The 20,892-nt window shown below is 32.6% G+C and overlaps 2 protein-coding genes across 2 annotated transcripts; one reads left to right on the top strand and one right to left on the bottom strand.

The window, feature by feature from the left end:
* Positions 1-2,425: 2,425 nt before the first annotated feature.
* On the bottom strand, positions 2,426-7,004 carry LOC11406881 (G-type lectin S-receptor-like serine/threonine-protein kinase At4g27290). The gene is made up of 7 exons (XM_003596478.4): positions 5,497-7,004; positions 4,609-4,734; positions 4,344-4,501; positions 3,769-3,979; positions 3,442-3,679; positions 3,188-3,335; positions 2,426-2,940 (listed from the first exon to the last, which is right to left on the bottom strand). The coding sequence occupies exons 1-7, from the start codon at positions 6,767-6,769 to the stop codon at positions 2,641-2,643; spliced, it is 2,454 nt and encodes an 817-aa protein (XP_003596526.1). The 5' UTR covers positions 6,770-7,004; the 3' UTR covers positions 2,426-2,640.
* An 8,872-nt stretch (positions 7,005-15,876) lies between these two features.
* On the top strand, positions 15,877-20,051 carry LOC11405755 (G-type lectin S-receptor-like serine/threonine-protein kinase At4g27290). The gene is made up of 8 exons (XM_039830723.1): positions 15,877-17,227; positions 17,456-17,584; positions 17,902-18,059; positions 18,387-18,597; positions 18,695-18,932; positions 19,040-19,187; positions 19,410-19,787; positions 19,844-20,051. The coding sequence occupies exons 1-7, from the start codon at positions 15,964-15,966 to the stop codon at positions 19,707-19,709; spliced, it is 2,448 nt and encodes an 815-aa protein (XP_039686657.1). The 5' UTR covers positions 15,877-15,963; the 3' UTR covers positions 19,710-19,787; positions 19,844-20,051.
* The last annotated feature ends 841 nt before the right edge of the window (positions 20,052-20,892 follow it).

The following is a 20,892-nucleotide window of genomic DNA, read 5'->3' as shown; positions in this document are numbered from 1 at the left end:
CTCCTTCCTCATTGTTAATTTATCCCATCGGAGCCAATTGATCCCTCTACCTTGCCTTCTATTCGAACCCCACCAAAAGGAATTAATCATCTTTTGGATCTCTTTCACCTTGAGGACGTTGGTAATAAGAAAGTACTTATACAATATGTTGGTATTGCTTGAGCTACTGACTTGATGAGAACTTCACGTCCCGCTTTCGAAAGATGCTTCCCTGACCACTGTTGAATCTTCCTCCACACTCGATCCCTCAAATATCCAAACATCGCCCTTTTACTTCGGCCAATCAGTGATGGCATTCCAAGATACTTTCCACTTCCCATTGTATTTGTAACCTGATACAAATTTTGGACTGCTTCTGATGTGTTTTTGCTGAAGAAAATTTCTGATTTTTGGAAATTAATCGCTTGGCCCGAAACTGCTTCATAAGTCTGTAAATCTCCTTTATTTTTGTACTTTCTCGCATGGTAGCCCTGCAAAACAAAAAACAATCATCAGCAAATAATAGGTGTGTGAGAAGCGGAGCTCCTCGACACACCTTAATGCCATGTATCTCTCCTTTCGCTTCAGCTCTTTTTAATAAAGCGGACAATCCTTCAGCACATATAATGAAAAGATAAAGTTCCTTTCGCTACGGCACATGTTAAAAACAATTAAAAGTATCCCTAAAAAAATTTTAAATTTCTCAGCATGTGCAAATTTGCACATAGAAAAACTCTTTAAAATTATGCAAACACTAACATGTATCTCTAAGGCCAAAAATATATTTATCCTAACAGCTTTAACCACTTGACTTTTGGTGAACTTTAGATTGGTACGACCGACTACTATCATCTACGCTGTGATAGACTCTTCTGTTTGGTTCAACGAAGGGAAGGGGAGGGGAGGGGAGGAGTTTTAATGGAGGGGAGGGAAAGGGAGATATTTCAATTAAATATATGTTTGGTTCAAATGATGGAAGGGGAGGGGAGGGGAGGGATTTTAATCAAATATATGTTTGGTTCACGAGGGGAGGGGAGGGATTTTAAAACTAAATTACTTTTTTATCCCTATAATATTAAAATAGTATCACAATTTTTAAATTATTCACTTCATAAAAAATTAAACATAAAAATTCAGTAACCGAAAACTCCATAAATAATCATACACAAAACTTCTGACAAGATATTGGGTATTCATAAATATTAGAGCACTGACTTATAAAATAATGTAGGAAAATATAAAAATATTTATAAAAAAATTATTGTTAGAACTGATTTATAAAATATATTTATAAAAAATCCAGCACAAAATTTGTTGATAAAGTTTTAATATATAATACTATTAAAAAAATATTAAATAAAAAAAATGAGAACAACGTTAGTACAAAAAAATTTCTCGTCAAAAAAATATTAGAAGAGAAGAATATGTGGTTCTACTTAAAAAACGAAGAAGAAAATGATGAGATAGGCACGATAAGAAAAAAGGGTAATAAGCAATATATTGAAAACACTTAAATTTTTAATAAGGACGATTTTGTTATTTAAAAATAAATATGAGGATAATTATGTCAACGTAATTAAAATTGCATTAACTCATTTATCTTTCCCTCCCCTCCCCTCCAAAATAAATGAGTTTTTGAGGGATTTTGCTCCCCTTCCTCTCCCTCCCCTCCCATTCTAAAAATTGAACCAAACACAACAAATTTAAAATATTCCCTTCCCTCCCCTCCCCATCAAAACCCCGAACCAAACGGGTGTGTTTGGATGAAGGGTTTAGAATGGGAGGGGAGGGAAGAGATTACTTTTCATTTTTAAATTACAAACACTATGAAATATTTTTTAAAAAGTTAACATATTAACATGATAAACAATCATATAACACTTCAATCACACTTAATTTTTAAAAAAACATAGTAGTATTATATATTCTGAAATTTAAAAAAGAGAAGTAAACTCTTACTTCCTTTCCCCTCATAAACCATCAATCGAAACACACATTTACGACCACGACCGACCTAGTCACATGGCCCCTTGTTCAAGTAGGCTCCAAGCTCAAAACAAATTAAATATAACCTTTATTTTTTTGATAAAGAGAAGATAAATAAAAATCTATATATTATTTTATGATGATAGTTTTTATTTATTTTGCATATACACTAGCTTTGAAACTGAATTTTTTTTTCGTCCCCACAATATGAGCTTCATCGATGTATAGAGAAACCTCGTGAACGTAATTCCTCAGAAGAAAGGATTCAGGAGCCATATTTTTCATTGGTTTCACCAAATTCCCAGTTAAGTTCCTCGTAATGTGTTTTTTCCCCATGTAATGTTTTCATGTCTTCAAAGATTCAGTTTATAGCACAAGGAAGGTTTATTTTTTATTGCAAAATATAGAAGTGTTTAAGAAAATTGAGGGGGTGAGAAAAGATATTCCAAACTGATATGCGTTAGATAGATCATTCTTTTAAGCCTCTGATCATTCTATTATCACTCTCAATGGATTAAACCTAAACACAGGTACAAAGACAACAATAATGATGTACAAATACAAAAAAAAAAAAAAAAAAAAAACTTTTACCAGAAGTTTCTTTTGTGGTTAAGTACTTCTACAAAAAAGCCAACATTATATTGACAAGAGAATTGGCCTTTGGTTTCATTTAAACTATCTTGCTTCTAACATTGTTATGGAAACTTCATTGTTTGAATACAACTTAGTAGTTCCTGATGACGAGCCGAATTGGTGTGGAAAGAAGGCTGGTTCCTTTGGCTTAGGCAATGCTTTTTCACCATTCAGCATTAGAACTGCTGCTGACATGTCTGGTCTGTCATCAGGTCTCTCTTGCACACATAAAAGCCCTATCTGAATACATCTCAATATTTCAGGTTCGGCTACAGCAATCGAATCGCTTAGAGATTCATCTATCAGCATCAACGGCGTTGAGTCACACCACATTCTCCATGCCTAGAGGACATGAAAATTAAGATTGTGAGTTTTGAGTTTACTTTTCAATCATTGTTGATAAATAATATTTTTTCGTGATATGTGATTCAGTACAAAGTATTGTTAAATAGCAGTTATAGCAGCGCTATTGCTTTGCAACGTAGCAAAATTTGAACAAACGTCTATTTTGTGTAATCTTCGATTGGAAACACTGTTTTCAATGTACCAAAACATATGTTGTTTTATTGGACTGAATCATTATACTTACATATCCAAGAAGGTCAAGATCATGATGGTCACTATATTCCCTGTTCTTTTTTCCAGTTATTGTCTCTAGTATAATAACACCGAAACTAAAGACATCTGATTTCACGGAGAAAAATCCACGTGCTGCATACTCTGGAGATATGTAACCACTGAAAAAAATAATAAAGAAAGAAAAGATACCGGGCTTAGGAAAAGGAGCAGCAGAATATTTATGTTTCATAAAGCAAAAAATTCAAGTAGTTTAAGCATGCTTACTGAGTTCCTACTACTCTAATTGTTTCGACTTCAGCTTCATCTCCCCATAATGTTCTAGCAAGACCGAAGTCTGATATTTTAGGATTCATATTTTTGTCTAGAAGAATATTGCTGGTCTTGAGATCTCTGTGGATAATCCTTAATCTAGAATCTTCATGAAGATAAAGAAGTCCTCGAGCGATCCCACGAATAATTTGAAATCTTCGAGTCCAATGCAATGAACTTCTTCTAGTTTGATCTGATCAAAAAATTTCAGCTTAGTCATAAAAAGACAGCTTGTTGGTACAGAAAATCAAAACAAGTAATATATAGGATAAAATTTCAAACCAAAAATGAAGTAGTCCAAGCTTCTGTTTATCATGAATTCATATATCAAGAGTCTCTCGTCCAGATGAATGCAACAGCCAAGTAGTTTCACAAGATTTCTGTGCTGAAGATTCGCAATTAGCTTAACTTCATTTATGAACTCTTTTGGCCCTTGCGATGAAGTATTGCAGAGCCTCTTCACTGCTATATCTTGTCCATTTTCCAATTTACCCTAACCATCATTATTTGGAAAGTTAGAGAAGCTAATGACACCCATTTTAGATTTGTTTTATACAAGTTTTCAATATTTAGGTGCAAAAGTTGGTCAAAAAATTATCCTAACTTTTTCTTTTCTACAAGTACTCATATAAAACTATGCTAACATTAAGTTGGTTCAAGTGGAACTGGACTCAGGTCCATTAAATAAGTTCTCAAGTACGAGCCTTGATGATGGTAAAACACGTGGTTGGGAGGAGAGACCTCAACTAAGGTGGTCTGTTAAATGATCCGACAAAGATTCGTCATCGGGAAAGCTAATGTATACTCACGTCAATGGCATGGTTAAAAAGAAAAAAGAAAAAAAAGCTCCATTATACCTTATAAACTGGTCCAAATCCTCCTTGCCCCAATTTGTTATCAATGGAAAAGTTATTGGTTGCATTAGCAATGGTGGATAAATCAAATATTGGTATGTCAATATCTTCACTCTCATTGCTGTCAGTGTGATTCTTGAAGCTAAATACCGGATTCATCACTGAAAAAGGATGGAAGAATGATTAATTGTGAATGCATATTTACAATTTTGAACTATCATTTGTACATAAAACAAAAGAATTCAGTTTCAAATAACTAAAAGGTTACCTCGCTTCTCTGGTTTCTTCCTCCGATTGCGATATATGGCGACCCCCAGAATTATCATGATCAAAGTAAACATAATACAGCCTACTAAAATTCCAGCAAGTTTCTTGTTGATGCCTGTGTTATTGTCTGATATAGGTTAAGAGCATTGTTAGTCAACACACCAAAATTTTGAACTGTTCAGAAATCCCAAAGTTAGTTTTAAACGAACTAGCATAACTTGGCGATATTCTACCTATCCTTTCATGTTCTGTTTTCTACCTTCAATTAAAAGATGAAACTTATAACATATGCATCCCTATAAATCTGTCTGCAATGAAAATTATCTGCAGCTTAGTAAGGCTTAGAAATTCTATATTTTACTTCTGTATTTTAATGGAAGACAAGAATTAAGGAAGCAAGATGTGTTCGGAAAAGTCCTACGTTGAAAATAAGTTAAGCTCTGAAAAGAGTTTATAAAGAGTGACACACATCACCTTACAAACTAACTTTATAAGGGTAAGTTAGGTCCAGTATAAATCTAATATGATATTAGAGCCTATCAATCACTATTGTCATCGGCAGATGGCAGAATGTAAAAAATCCGCCATATAAACACACAATTGCAACCAATGGTGGGCATCCCTTCACAAATTGACTATGGCGATTGTGAAAAATCCGCCACACACTGGCCGCCATTTAACACGAATGCTATCAATTTGAGGATCATATTATCTATAAACCAAATTCAATAGTGTTGCTTTATTGGGAAAAACCTAACATCATATTGGAAAGAGATATAGCCTGAAAAAAGTTTATAAACAGCAGTACCTTTCACCTTACAAACTAGTTTTGTTAGGATGAGTTATATTCAATATAAAAACTAAATAGATGAAAATAAAGAATTCGAACCTAGTTCTGAAGCTGCAACTCTTATGTAAAGGTCTTGTCCTCCAGCACGTAGTTTTTTGGCATCAAGAATGTTATTAAACCAAAGTATGCAACCACTTCCACCATCTCTGACATCTAAACTTGCATATGCTGTGCAATTACAGTTTCCTAGACAGGATTTCTCACATTCTTCAAGGCTCATACTCTTATTAAACCAAGATTTTGATGTATCAGGCAACTTCATTCCCATACGTTTTGAAAAGCGATCCCTGTTGTCACAATCTAACTGAACTCTCCTAACACAACCATCCGACCAAATTTGTGAATTCCACTTTTCTTTAGACTTCGGAATGAAACCTTTAAGACATTCACATGCTGGTGTGTTATTAGGATCACAATTAGAATTTGCACCACAGATAAGATAGTTATCACAACTGTCTGCAGGGCCAAGAAAGAAAAGTTCAAAACTCTTTTTCTGGTCCGAAAATATGTAACGCGTCATTTGCCCTGTCGATGTGAGCATGTACCTTGAAACTATTGATGATTCCAAAAGTTCATATCCATAAGAAACTTCCGTCTCAGTAAAAAAAAAAGTGAAATTAAAGTTTGAGTAAAGCGTCGTAGAAGGAATTCCAGTTAACATATTTCCATTCCATGAACCTATTCTGACATAAAATGAGTTTCCTTTTGTAATCACTACTTGAGGTAAACCATTAGTATCTATAATATATGAATATAAACCAGTAGAAGGATCATGTGTATCTCTCCAAGATACCAAACCTTTAATATCACCATTTACTAAGTTGCTTCTGATTTTCATACCTGGGAGTAAAGTGTCACCAGGTTTATCAAAACTTTGCCACAAAAATTTATCTTGGTTGGTTTCATCTTTCACAACTAGGTTACCACTATCCAAGACCTGCACAGTTGGTTTTGCATCTGTTGTTGAGGTATTAGAGGACCATATCATAGCCCCTTTGGAATCAACAATAACAAGGTTTCCTTTATCAGTTACATTAAAAACTCCTAATGAGTTTCCTAATGGAGAATCTCTATTTGCTATCCACACAACAGTTATTGGTGAAATATCCTTGTACCATACACCAAAATATTGGTTATTTGAATCTCCTAAGTTGAAGAAACCAGCTTCAAAAGTTCCATCTTTTGAGATTAGTGTCTCATTATCTTTGATTGATTGTCCTGGAACAAGGGTCTCCAAGGTATTGAAGCATGGTATGAAGTTGAATACAAGAAAACACAAAACTAGCACCTTGAAGATTTCCATCAAAAGCATTTTAATCTATAAACTCATCAAATATTTGGCTTTTCTCTAACTATAAAACAAGCCAAAATCTTCAAAACTTGATGTTATAATTATAGTCAAAAAGCAAATGCATCTAAAATAGTATTAGAATGCATCAAAGATTTATAAAGTCAAAAAGATTTTCATCTTTATCAATCAATATAATACAACAGCATTAATTTTTACCCACCAAGCTAGCAAGTCATACCTAATAATTTTTAGTGGACTGGGATATTGACGGGGTAACCAAACATTGATGAAATAATGTTTTGTTGAGTCAACTCAAGGATGTTTTCAATGTTTTGATTATTTTAATATTCCAAAGAAGATCCACCTTTGATTTAAAAATATATATAGTTTGAGTATTTTTGTGTAACTTGCTTGTTTTTGAATAAAATAGCTATGTACACACTTAGGTCCAACGCACGAGATTGATGGTGGTGGACCCATGTTTGAATGTGTTCACAAGTAATACAAAAATTTGAGGAAAATTCAATGCTTTTTCTTTTCCCTTTCAAATCATTTTCTGAAACTTGCAAGATTTAATAATTATATATAAGGATGTTAATTTGTCCCTGAGTGTAGCCTTTTATCAGGTTCTGGAACTTTTCAATTTTGGATTTGTGACATGAGAGAAGGAAGAAAATAAGGTGACAAAATCGTGACTCATAAATGTAATATAGTAAATCATCACGTGTGTTTATGTTTTAAAACAGAACTTTTAAAAAGGGAAATGGTAGAAGGTCATGGAACTTTGTTGTTGTGAATTCGAACTCAAATCAAACTATGTAAAAAAACTATAATAGATATAACAATTAAGTGTAAAGTAAATCCACACACATAATCAACTAGCAAAGATAAAGGAGTAGAAGAACAACACACTAATGTTTGTTTATCCGTGTTGTAATTAGGATTTTTTTTATTTATAAATTGACTACAATGCAAAAAAAATGCTTAAATAGAGAAAAAGGTGGACCTAATAAGCTTTGTTTAACGAGCCCTGTTGAAATAATGTGAAATAAATACAAATCGCTAATTTAGTCTAATATTTACACACTACACCATTTTATGTCTCTGGCAACACTTTTTTAGGGGACGAGTAAAAATTGTCCCCTAAAAGTCTCTAAGGCAACGATTTATGAGTGTTACAAAAAATATTTCCGCAATCCTTGATAAACGTCCCCTAAAATACTTTTGGGGACGATTTTGAAGCGTTACACTATTATTTATTTGGTGTGAGCCATTAATTGTCCTCTTAGATACCTTTGGAGACGATTTTGGAGCGTTGCACTATTATTTCTTTGCTGACAACCATTAATTGTCCCCTTAGATACCTTTGGGGACAATTTTAGATTGTTGCATAAAAATTTTACCAACATCAAATTTTTTGTGGCAATCATCCCTGAAAGCTTTAACTCGTGACCATTCATTTAGGACATTACTTAATTAATCCAAAAAAAAATAATAATAATATAATATAAGATAATATAAATAATAGGTAAAATTGTGATTCATCGTAATCAAATTGATATTAGAGTTTTTCTATTTACACCCCATGTTTTTCTGGTTACACCCAAATTTTCTTAATTTTTTTTATAATACTAAAATTTCCCTTTTATATAAATTTTCTTAAAACCCTAATTTTATTCATTGTCAGTGAGTTTCACCCTCTTTCATCCCACAAAGCGATCGATCAAACAATTTGATGTTTAATATCAATCTCCATGAAAATTAAAGAGTGAATCAAAATATTTTTCATACATACTCAATTGGATATAAGTAAGTGAATTTCTTCTTCTATTTGCTAGTTTCAATTTTTTTCCTTCAACTGCAATGATGCACTGTACGATTACGGTTTTAATTTACATTGGCAAGGTTAACTTAAATTCAGTTTAAGTAGGTTCATGTAAACTAAGTTTACATGAACCTACTTAAACTGAGTTTACATGAACCTACTTAAATTGAGTTAACATGAACCTACTTAAACTGAGTTTACATGAACCTACTTAAACTGAGTTTACATGAACCTACTTAAACTGATTTTACAAAATCGCAGAACTGTGAATCGCAGAACAAGGAAAACACAAAATCAGAACTGAGAACCCATAACAAGAAAAACACAATCGATTGAAGAACAACACTTGCTAACCTGATTTGCTTCGAATTTTCTTTGAAATCATGAATGGACGTGAGAAAATATGGTTTTGAAAATCTTCGCAGAACACAATCAATCGATTGGAGAATTATGGTTTTTGAAGAAGGGTTTTGGGGTGTAACCAAAAAAGAAGGAATAGGCTTTTTGAAAATCAAATTTTATGAAAGGATAATCTTGTCATTTTGGGGTGTAACCATGATTAACTAGGGTGCAAGTAGAAAAACTCTTGATATTAACGTCAAAGTAAAATAAAATAAAAGTTATATAATATATATTTATGGGCAATATTAATTACAGTGATGATTTCCTTAAAAAAAAAAAAATTATAGTGATGATGATGATATAATAATATTATATTATAGTGATAGCGATTCAGCTATTCAACACATAAATAACCATTTTTTCTAAAAAAAAGGACAAATTAACGTGAAAAAAAAACCCCACCTAGAAAGAAAAATAAATGCCAAATCGATTTGACCCTAAATTGAGTTGACGCCAAATTGCTATAACCATAAATCTTCATACTCATCGAAATCGATCCTGATAATCATTATATCGAGTCTGTTCGTGTTCCTCAGATCGTGTTCTCCAGATCGTGTTCTCTTATGAATACCTCATCTGTTTGTTTTTGTTCATCATATCCTTCGATGTAACACTGATTTTGCGTTCCTCAGACTGTTTTTGTTCTCTCTTCACACTTCATCTCTTCGTTCGTTCCTCAATTGATTTGGCGTATCGACGTTGCGTATCGATTTTCCACAGTAGATCAAATCTGAGACAGAAGCGTGAGTTCCTCAGATCTTCATTCCTCAAATCGATTTTGATTTTTCAGTCTTATGGTATGCTTAATTTTTCTCTGCTTTCAATTTATAGTTCACTAATTATTGATATAGACTTTCTCACAACTTTTGTATAGTACGAAGTAAATATCTCGTTTTTGTTTAATCTAATTTTTCTTACTTCATGATTTGTTGTATTGAAGTTTTATGATATTGAAGTTTTTATTGTATTGAAGTTTTTTTTACTTAATATATTTTTGCTCAAATTGTTTAACTTGGGAAGTTTTTGTTTATGGTTCATTTCATGATTTTTGTTCATGGCTAAATGAATTGTGTGATAATTCTTTCTCTCTTTCTCCCAGGTTATGGTTCTTGTAAGCAATCTACAGTGTATTGGAATTTCTTGACAATTTTTTGTGGTTTTTGTGATAACTGCAATTTGCATTTGAATTTGAAGTTTATTTCTCACAGGGTTGTTTTCTTCGTTCACCTAAATAGTTCGCGTTCATTCAATTTCATATACATATTATTGGGTCTAGAGTTTCATGATTCAGTTAAGTTTTTCCCTAATTTTTATCAATGATTCATGGGTAATGAATAATTTGAATTTAAAAATATATCGATACTTGTTCAATTTTGAATTGATCGAAGTTATGAACTAAATTTGTGTATATTTGTTTTGGTTTTGGAGTTGGTTTGAAAGTCTGCAAGGTACATCAAGAGACTGTGACAAAACCTATTCTGGCCGACACCCTCCAAGCCTCGCGCGTAACCAGTGAGCCTGGTGTACGGGCTTTAGTTAGACGCGGTGACGAACGGAGAAACGATGGTGACACCTTTAAGATCAAGTGAGTTTTTTTTTAGTGTCAATTAACTTATTTATTTATTTGCTGATGTTATCGAGTATTCATTTGAATTTGATGTCCGAGTCCACAATTCTTTGTATTGATTTTTTTTGGAGAAGTTATGTTGGGAATTTCTATAATGAAAGGTTTGGGTCTGGAAGGTTTTTGCTTCACCAAGAAATGGCAGGATCGAAAGGGAGGAAGTTTTGCTTAAGTGGAATGAACTCGCTGAGGATTGTGGTAAGTTGCCATTAAATTAAATAAAAAAATATATATCAAATATATGGGATGAAGTGATTCATAAGTAAAAGATTGATGGATTGTCATTAATCTCAAAACTACTAAGTTATTAGAAGTTTGACATCTTTGAAATTGAAAGAGAATACATCACTCCTATACACAACTTCATTCTTGAAGTTTAGTGATATGACGCTTGGTGGATTATGATATTGTCTCTAGAAAACATGATATTAGTAGTTTTAGGTTTCTTAGACTTTAATTAGATCATTTTTACTACCACTTTTTTTAAAATATCAATATTAAGTTATACTATTATTTCGTGATTTATTATTATTATCTCTTAGGTTTTGATTTATCATTCAGTACATGCCTTCGATTTGGGTAAATATTATGTATCTTGTTCTATTAACTCTTTCGGTTAAACAAGTGTAGTTGAATTTAAAGAGGGTTGTTAGTAAACAAGTGTAGTTGAATCTATTAACAACTTGTTACTGCACCATATTGGTCAAGAATCAATAGTTGTTATAGCATCGAAGCTTGTTAAGAGACACCCTTTGAACTTGAGTTTCAAAACTTTCATTTTAAGTGATTTTGCTCCTTCAATTGACCACTAATTTTACTCCTTTAAAATATGTGCAGCTACCAATGTCAAGTCTCAGCTGCATTAGTTTTTGGTGGGGTTGCATGAGTGGCAATGTCTCCTGTGATCCAACATGAGATTCAAGTGTGCAGTCCAACATTTTTAACTTATCTCCAAATATCCACCGGTGTAAACCTGGGAGCAATTATGCCTCTTTATAGCGAGCCTTGGTGTATTATTTCATCTATGTAGTTACATTTTTTTGTTGACTTAAAATTTGCAGTAACAATTTTTAGGAGACAAAAAGTAGCCATGATTATTGGCGAAGTTCAAGATTATTAGAATGATTAATAATGTAATAGTTATTTGAGATTATCTTCACACTCATTGTGCAATTGTTTATACAGAAATCTAATAGAATATTTATTGCTATTAATTCTGAAATAGATTATCTTTTTGATTTTTTTTTTAAATCAATAACCTATTGCTACGTTTTGGAAAAGTTCCAAGTAATCTATGGGTACGTTTTTTTAAGTGCTCATAGTTGCACATTAAGGAAACACTTGAAAACGTCGCCTTAGATGCTTAGGAAAAAACGTCTCCTATTCCATATACTTTAGGCGACGATTATAAATAGTGTGCCCAAAAGGTGAGAAAAACGTCCCCATAGACTATAGGCGACGCTCGTATAGGAGACGCTCGAAAAACGTCCCCTATACCTTTAGGGGACGTTTTTCATAGTTCTGGCAACATTTTTCGATTGTTGTTAAAAAGGATAAATGGTGTAGTGACATCACTCTCCTCAAGCTAGTGAATAAAAATCAATCATTTCAAAGATGGCAAGTAAGTTGGTTGAATCGTTATGTTGGTTAACTCTTCATTACCACATCTTCCAGATGATACATAGAAGAGATCTAGGTTGTAGCTATCAATCCATTATCAAACTTTTCTTTGATGAAATGTCGGTCAATTTCAATGTGTTTTGTCTTATCATGTTGATTATGTGCAATACTGATGTCTTATTTATTCCGACAAAAACATTTCATAGGGTTTTTACGTTGCATCTTTAAATATTCTAGAACTTATTTCATCCATAATAGTCCACAAATCCTTGTGTCATAACTCTAAATTCTACTTTATCACTTGATCGAGTTACATACGCTTTCTTTCTACTTCCTTCACCAAGCAACAAGGTTCCCGACATAGGAAGGTACAATAGCCTGAAGTGGATCTTCTATCACTCACGAAACTTGCAAAATCAACATAAGTATAAGCCTCCATAGTTAGGTTTCCACCTCTTTTAAACAAGAGTAATTTATTTGGAGTGTATATAAGATATTGTAGAGCACTTTCTAGTAGAAGACTCCATAGATCTCATACCACTCACCGAACTTGCATATTCAACATAAGTATAAGCCTTTATAGTTGGACTTCCAGCTATTTTAAGAAGCATCTACAACTTGCAAGTATCTCACTATTGAATCATGCATGAATTGGCTGACCACATTGACGACATATGTCAAATCTTCAGTCCTCAAAAATTAAAGTATGGGAGAATTTGATTTTGACCACTTAAATGGAATGAGGAGAGAATCACGAGAAAACTGATGTTTGAATCGTCACAAACAGAGGTTGGAAAGGCAAAACTAAGAGTGTTCATCAAGCGCGCCAAGATGAAGGAGGCACATGTCGGGTCGTGTGGCGGTGGATCGGTATGCAATTTTGGGGTCTGACTGATCTAAGGATGGCGGTCACAATGGTATGGCCATTGGTGAGAAAACACTGCCTAAGTGGGACAGACATGAATGTACAATGATAAATGTTAATCGACGGCTCTAAAACGAATGAATCGTCAATTAATGACGATCCGAGCACAAAACAGTAAAGGTTACTGAAAAATAACAAGAATCCGTAGTGAAAGAGGAAGGAAAAAAAAAACCAGCATAGATAACTAGGGTTTATGCGAAAGCAAGTCCCAAATATCGAGAGCTTTGTTATACCATATTGTAAAAATGAGTTTTTTGATATATTGCATTTGTTTCCACAATGATGTAATAAAGAGAAATGTAAAGACAATGAACTTTGTTTGATGAGCCTCATTCTATTATTCTGAAGTAAATACAAATTACTATTTACAGTCTAATACTTACAACAACCAAGTTTGGCCCAATATAACCTACGTCTAGGTATATAACAACTCTCCAATTCATTATTAAATGAGTGATGCAAAGAGGTTATACGAAAATAGATCCAATAGCTTTAAAAAAAAATAATTTATACCCATTTATCAAGTCACTCAATCCACAATGAGATCGTAAGAGAAATCAAGATAGAAAAATTTGATCCTCTCTCTTATGAGATCTTACTATCTAAGGTGTATAAAAAGATTTTTTCAACTCAATAATCTCACCTAAAAACACTTAACCTTTAACGTCTAAATTTTCTTAAAGTTTCTTCGTTTGGTTTTGACAAGATTTCACAACAAAATGAAGAAGAAACCTTAAATAGCGGTGCTTGTTGGCACCTTGCTCCTAGTGTACTCCGCCTAGCGATCATCACCAACCGTACATTAGGCACCTTGGTGCCCCAGTGTACCTGCCTTGCGCAAGAGGCAGGCAAAAAAAGTCCCCCAAAAAATGACAACCAATTCAGCGTTACGCCCCTGCAGATTACGCCTTGTGGATTTGATCAACTTCCGCTGCATTTTTCAAACTTCTACCTTTTGAATTGTGAGATTTTTAAGATACACACAACATGAAGGACTAATCTAAAATTAAAATATTACAGGATCACATATGCAACTTGGCCTTAATTATATTTCAAGTTATCTCAGCTAAAAGATTGTTATTATTATAATCATTAGTTTCACAAATCAGATTTGCTTCATTTCATTAAAAATAATTGAAGCAATACAATTTCTCTGTTAAGTGATTAACTTATTGAAAAATCAGTTTTGCTTCATTTCATCAAAAATAATCGAAACAATAAAATTTGGCCCGTCTCTGTTTATCTTGTGCAGAAACCTGATTGTTAATAAATTTTGCCGTTTTAAAAAAAAATTAAAGCAATAAATTTATATGTTAAGTACTTCAATTGTTGACAAATCAAATTTAAAGTCATAAGCAAGTCTAACCACGTTTTTCTTTTGGGTTAAATAAGCTTTCCATCCCTATAAATATAGCGAATTTTGATTATATTTCCTAAAAAATAAAATTAATTATTTTCATCCTCACAATTTTTTATTTATTTTGTTTTTGATCCTTAATGACCAATTTATGTTTATATAAATGTCAAGATTATATATAACTCTTTTATGATCATCATAAGCCTTGTGTTATTTTTTTATTGTAAAAGGTATGACAATAAAATTTGTTTTAACTTTTGAGACTCTAAACATGTTGATATATATGTCCATGTAGTCATTGATTAATAGTATATATTATAAATAGAAGAGGATTCTCTCAATTTTTCTCTCATTTGTTTAGATCTCAACCATTAAAATTCACTTTTTGCGGTAAAAAAAAAATTCTCTCTCATTTGCAATTGTGGGGATTTTAATGGACCCTCATATTATATGATAGGATGCATTCCCATTATAAACACTAGTGAAAAGACGGATATCTCTACTTTTTCGCTTTTTTTTATTGCGCTAATGCGTGTAAATTATGGACGGTATTTTATATGAAATTTTGATTTTGATTAAAATTATAAGTACAAATATGTGTGACTTTCTAATTGTACCAAACTCAAAAAACCATGTTTATCTTTTGTTTTAATATATGTGAAAAGTTTTATAACCCTTGTAAATAGGAGTTTAAGAAAGAAAAATTAAAAAAAGCTTAAATGCACCCCTCTATTTTGGTTTAATTTTTATTTTACCCATTTGTTTTAAAACTCGGAATTTTATCCCTCCCCATATTTTATTTTTTACAGGATTTTTTCCCCCATTGCCACAGTTGAATTCATTTTCGCTGATGTGGAATATATTATAATATTTTAGAGGGGACAAAATTCTGAAAAATATAAAATAGGGGGTAAAATCCAAATTAAGCCAAAATAGGGGGTAAAACTGCATTTAAGCAAAAAAAAATTAATCATATTTATAAAAAAAATGTTACAACTTTTAAAATATAGTTATTAGTTAAATGACTTTTTTACCCCTCATTTAATGTATTTTTGATATTAATGGATGTATTTAATGTTTCGTAATTTTCTATAAGGATATTTGTGTAAAAGTGTTTAAAAATTGCAATAGTTAATGATTCTATTGATTTTGATAAAAAAAAAAAAATTATTTTTCATCTTATCTTATAATAAAGATGGGAGGAAGTAAGCTAAGAGGAGTTATGATTTTTCTGTGGCCAGAAGTTAATGTTGTTGTCTTATATTGACAAATAAGAAACCTTGTTTGACCTCTAATGTAGATATATACATATGCTTTGACCCTCTAACCAAAGCACAAAATAACCTGTCAATTAATTCAAATACAAAACCTACTCTTGAAGATTTTGGCTTATAATTTATAGTTAAAAAAAGCCAACATTTATAGGATATTTTAGACCAACTTTTTAAGCAAGAACTAATGAATGGAAAGCTTCAAGGTGCTAGTTTATTGCTTCCTTGTCTTCCACTTCATCCCAACGTCCAATACCTTAGAAACCATTGTTCCAGGACAATCTCTCAAACATAATGAGACTTTAATCTCTACAAATGAGACTTTTGAAGCAGGTTTCTTCAACTTTGGAGATTCAAATATTCAATATTTTGGTATATGGTACAAAGACATTTCACCAAAAACTCCTGTGTGGATAGCAAATAGAGATGTTCCATTAGGAAACTCATCAGGAGTTTTGAATCTTACAGATAAAGGAACTCTTGTTATTGTCGATTCCAAAGAGGTTATGATATGGTCATCTAATACATCAACAACAGCAGTAAAACCAAGTTTGCAGCTCTTGGAAACTGGAAATCTAGTTGTAAAAGATGAAATCGACCCGGATAAAATTTTGTGGCAAAGTTTTGATCTTCCTAGTGATACTTTGATTCCAGGTATGAGAATTAGAAGTAACTTATTAACTGGAAATTATACAAGTTTGGTATCTTGGCGAGACACGCAAGATCCTGCTACTGGTTTGTATTCATATCATATAGATATTAATGGTTATCCTCAAGTAGTGATTAAAAAAAGAAACACATTATTATTTAGAGTAGGTTCATGGAATGGAAATTTTTTATCCGGAATCTCTTCTACGACGCTTTACAAATCCTTCAATATTTCATTTGTGATTACTGAAAAGGAAGTTTCTTATGGATATGAACTTTTGGACAAGTCCATTGTTTCAAGGTACATGCTAACTCCAATCGGTCAAGTATCGCGTTACATGTTGTCCGATCAGACAAAGAGTTGGCAACTTGTCTTTGTTGGTCCTTCGGATCAGTGCGATAATTATGCTCTTTGTGGTGCAAATTCTAATTGTGATATTGATAATTCTCCAATATGTGAATGTTTTAAAGGTTTCATTCCAAAATCTCAGGAAAAGTGGAGTTCCCAAAATTGGACTGATGGTTGTGTTAGGAGAGTTCAGTTAGATTGTGACAACAGGGATCGCTTTTTGAAACGTATGGGAATGAAGTTGCCAGATACATCAAAATCTTGGTTTAATAAGAGCATGAACCTCGAAGAATGTGAGCGATTCTGTATCAGAAACTGTTCTTGTACAGCATATGCAAATTTAGATGTCAGAGATGGTGGAAGTGGCTGCTTGCTTTGGTTTAATAACATTTTGGATGTCAGAAAATTACCCTCTGGAGGACAAGACCTTTACATAAGAGTTGCAGCTTCAGAATTAGGTATTAAACTGCTAATATTTTTATTCCATTTAATATTCTGATGATGTGGCATTCAACTCATTCTAAGCCTAATTTGTTCAATATTAGTTATTATACAGAGAAATCCATGGCTGCATGTAATTATTGTTATAAATTTTTGACAGTGAAGTGCTTTTTGATGTTAACTATTGGAATTCTTACCTGCTCAAAACTTTGGTGTGTTAACTAACACTTCTTTTAATCTATCAGACCATAGCACAGGCTTGAACAAGAAGAAACTTGCAGGAATTCTAGTAGGCTGTATTTTGTTTATTGCGATCATGGTCATACTTGGAGTCGCCATACATCGCAATCAGAGGAGGAAACTAGAGAACCCTGGTAATCTCAGTTATTTTAAACTGATTTATTTTGTTTATGTATAAATGATTGTTCAATAATTGAAACTATCCTCTCTGGTAAAATGAACTAAGTGGTTGGTCTTAAATGGTTGATGAGTTTCAGTTAAAACCGTTCATGAGAATCCGAATTTGAATCTTAACTGAAATAATTATTCGGCAGACTTAAGATACAACCTAGTTGAACTCCAAATTATCATGGCTCCTTTCCCTCATGAATCGGAGGGTCAAGAGTAAAAAAAAGTTCTGATATAATATTATGGTTGGTAACCATTGTCAATCATTCTTCTATCCTTTCAGAGCAGAACCAAGTATTTAGCTTGAGCAATCACACTGACAACAAAAAGAATGAAGACATTGACATACCAATATTTGAATTATCAACTATAGCTATTGCAACCAATAACTTCTCGATTGATAATAAATTGGGGCAAGGAGGATTTGGACCGGTTTACAAGGTATAATGGGTATATTTATTTATTTTTGGTAACCATGTCGTTGGTGCGAAGTAATGTAATGTTGGTATAGTTTTATAGAAGTACTTGTAGGAAAGAAAAAGTTAGGATAATTTTATAGTAACCATGAGTATTTTAAACTTATATAAGTTCAAAATTAACTTCTGCACCACTACTTTTTTATAAGCTATTTCATTTAACTTATCCATAACACCTATAAACTTTTAAGAGCTTTTTAACAGGTTGATAACTGAAAAACTTGTATCAGCTAGAAGCTAATCGAAATTTGTTCGCATTAGCTTCTCTAACTTTCTAAATAATGATTGTTAGGGTAAATTGGAAAATGGACAAGATATAGCTGTGAAGAGGCTTTGCAATACTTCAGGACAAGGACCAAAAGAGTTCATAAATGAAGTTAAGCTAATTGCCAATCTTCAGCATCGAAATCTAGTAAAGCTACTTGGTTGTTGCGTTCAAAACGATGAGAAACTCTTGATATATGAATTCATGATCAACAGAAGCCTGGACTACTTCATTTTTGGTTGGAGAATTATTCCTATACATCATTTGTTTTGATTTTATGTACCTTGATCAATTTGTTTCTTCTTCTAACTAAGCCGGAAACTTTTTATTATCAGATCAAACTAGAAAAAGTTTACTGAATTGGACTCGACGATTCCAAGTTATTTGTGGGATTGCTCGAGGACTTCTCTATCTTCATGAAGATTCTAGATTAAGGATTATCCACAGAGATCTCAAGACCAGCAATATTCTTCTAGACGAAAATATGAATCCTAAAATATCAGACTTCGGTCTTGCTCGAACATTATGGGGAGATGAAGCTGAAGGAGAAACAAGAAGAATAGTAGGAACTTAGTAAGTATGCTTAAATTGATGACTTTAATTTGTTTCTTTATAAACTATAAATATTCACTATCATGTTTTCTAAGCCCAGTATCCTTTTTTTCTTTACTGTGTTTCAGTGGTTACATGTCTCCAGAATTCGCGACACGTGGATTTTTCTCGGTGAAATCTGATGTCTTTAGTTTTGGCGTTATTATACTAGAGACAATTAGTGGAAACAAGAACCGGGAATATTGTGACTATGATGATCTTGATCTTCTTGGATATGTAAGTCTAAGGATTTAGTCCACTTGAAACAACATATGTATTGGCATATTCAAAGCAGTGTTGTCAATCACGTATTGCAAAAAGCCATTTGACAACATTTTCATTAAATTGTTTATCGCCGAACAATAACATTTTGTAGCACTATTATGTTACTATATCTTTTTGATAACACTGATTGAAAAGTAAACTCAAAACTCACTATCTTAACTTTTGTATCCTTAGGCATGGAGATTGTGGAGCGAAACAACGCCGTTGGAGCTGATAGAAGAATCGCTACGCGATTCCACTGTTGGAGCAGAAGCTGAAATATTGAGATGTATTCAGATAGGGCTTTTATGTGTTCAAGAGAAAGCTGATGATAGGCCAGACATGTCAGCTGCAGTTCTAATGCTGAATGGTGAAAAAGCATTGCCTAATCCAAAGGAACCTGCCTTTTATCCGCGTCAATGCGACTCTTCATCGGGAACTAGTAACCTGCATTCAAATAATGATGTTTCCATGACATTGTTACAAGGAAGATAGTCTATATGAAACTAAGGGCCAATTCTCCTGTTAATATAAATTTGGCATTTGTGTATAAGTACTAACTTAAGGGAACAATTTCTAGTTAAAAATTCATATATGCATCTTCATTAAAGATGACCAAATAGCATTGCTTTCTATGTTGTTTGGATCACTTCAGATTTTTGCAGTAAGAGTGTGAAGGTGAGAGTAGCATTAGCATTACTTAGTGAAAGATTAGTTGGTATGCTAAATTTAGCTCTAGGAGAAGAGAAAAAAAATCAGTATTAAGTTCCAATGACGTTTAATTGATACATATGTATTATGAAATATTGCACTAAATACACCTACAATATAATATCATATCATGTATGCCCTCATGAGCTTAGCTCAGTTGGTAGGGACAATGCATAATATATGTAAAGTCTAAGGTTCAAATCCCGGTCAAAAAAAAAAAATCATATCATATATAACATTGTTGAAAAAAAGTGCTAAACATTTTAAAATAGTTGTCAGGTATATGACAGTTATCTTAGAATGTCTTTCCATAAAATAGAGGAATGCACTGCAAGTCCATTACTCTAATTCTAATGTAATCGTCCTATACTTACCATCAAAATCAATATACAAAGCATATGTGACTTGTTATGAATTTTATTTGGACTTTCATGGTTATATAAGCACAAATCTTTATATTTTACAAATCCGATATACTACCTTTTGAAGTTGGGTTGGGGAAGAGTCCATTAATAAAAAAAGTAACTAATGTTTCTTCTGAAATTATATTGGTTTGATTACTGTATGTATAAATTTAACACTTCTTTTTCCACCGTATTGATTTCTCATGCGCCTTATGCAATTTGGATTATTAAATCCGAATAGCATAAACACCTCATAAAAATCTTCCAAAACACATTAAAACATTTCAATTTTAGAATTCGAATAGGACATGGGAGATACTCATAAGGTGGAAAAAGTAATGCCCTAAATTTAATGGAATGTAATCTTTTGGAAGCATCCCTTATGGATGATTACTTGAGAAAAAAAATAATTGTCATTTTTTAGTATAACATGTAAAGGGTAAATTATATTGACCTTCCTTATAGTTTGTTAAAATGTCACTCACATCCTCTCAGAGGCGGATCCGTGTTGAGGCTATGTGTGGCTATAGCCCCGCCCACTTTTCATATTTTTCTTTTCTTTT

Source organism: Medicago truncatula, chromosome 2, assembly GCF_003473485.1.
Source record: "Medicago truncatula cultivar Jemalong A17 chromosome 2, MtrunA17r5.0-ANR, whole genome shotgun sequence".
NCBI lineage: Eukaryota > Viridiplantae > Streptophyta > Magnoliopsida > Fabales > Fabaceae > Medicago > Medicago truncatula.
The sequence above is the reverse complement of the archived record's forward strand: the minus strand, read 5'-3'. Positions and strand labels throughout refer to the sequence as shown.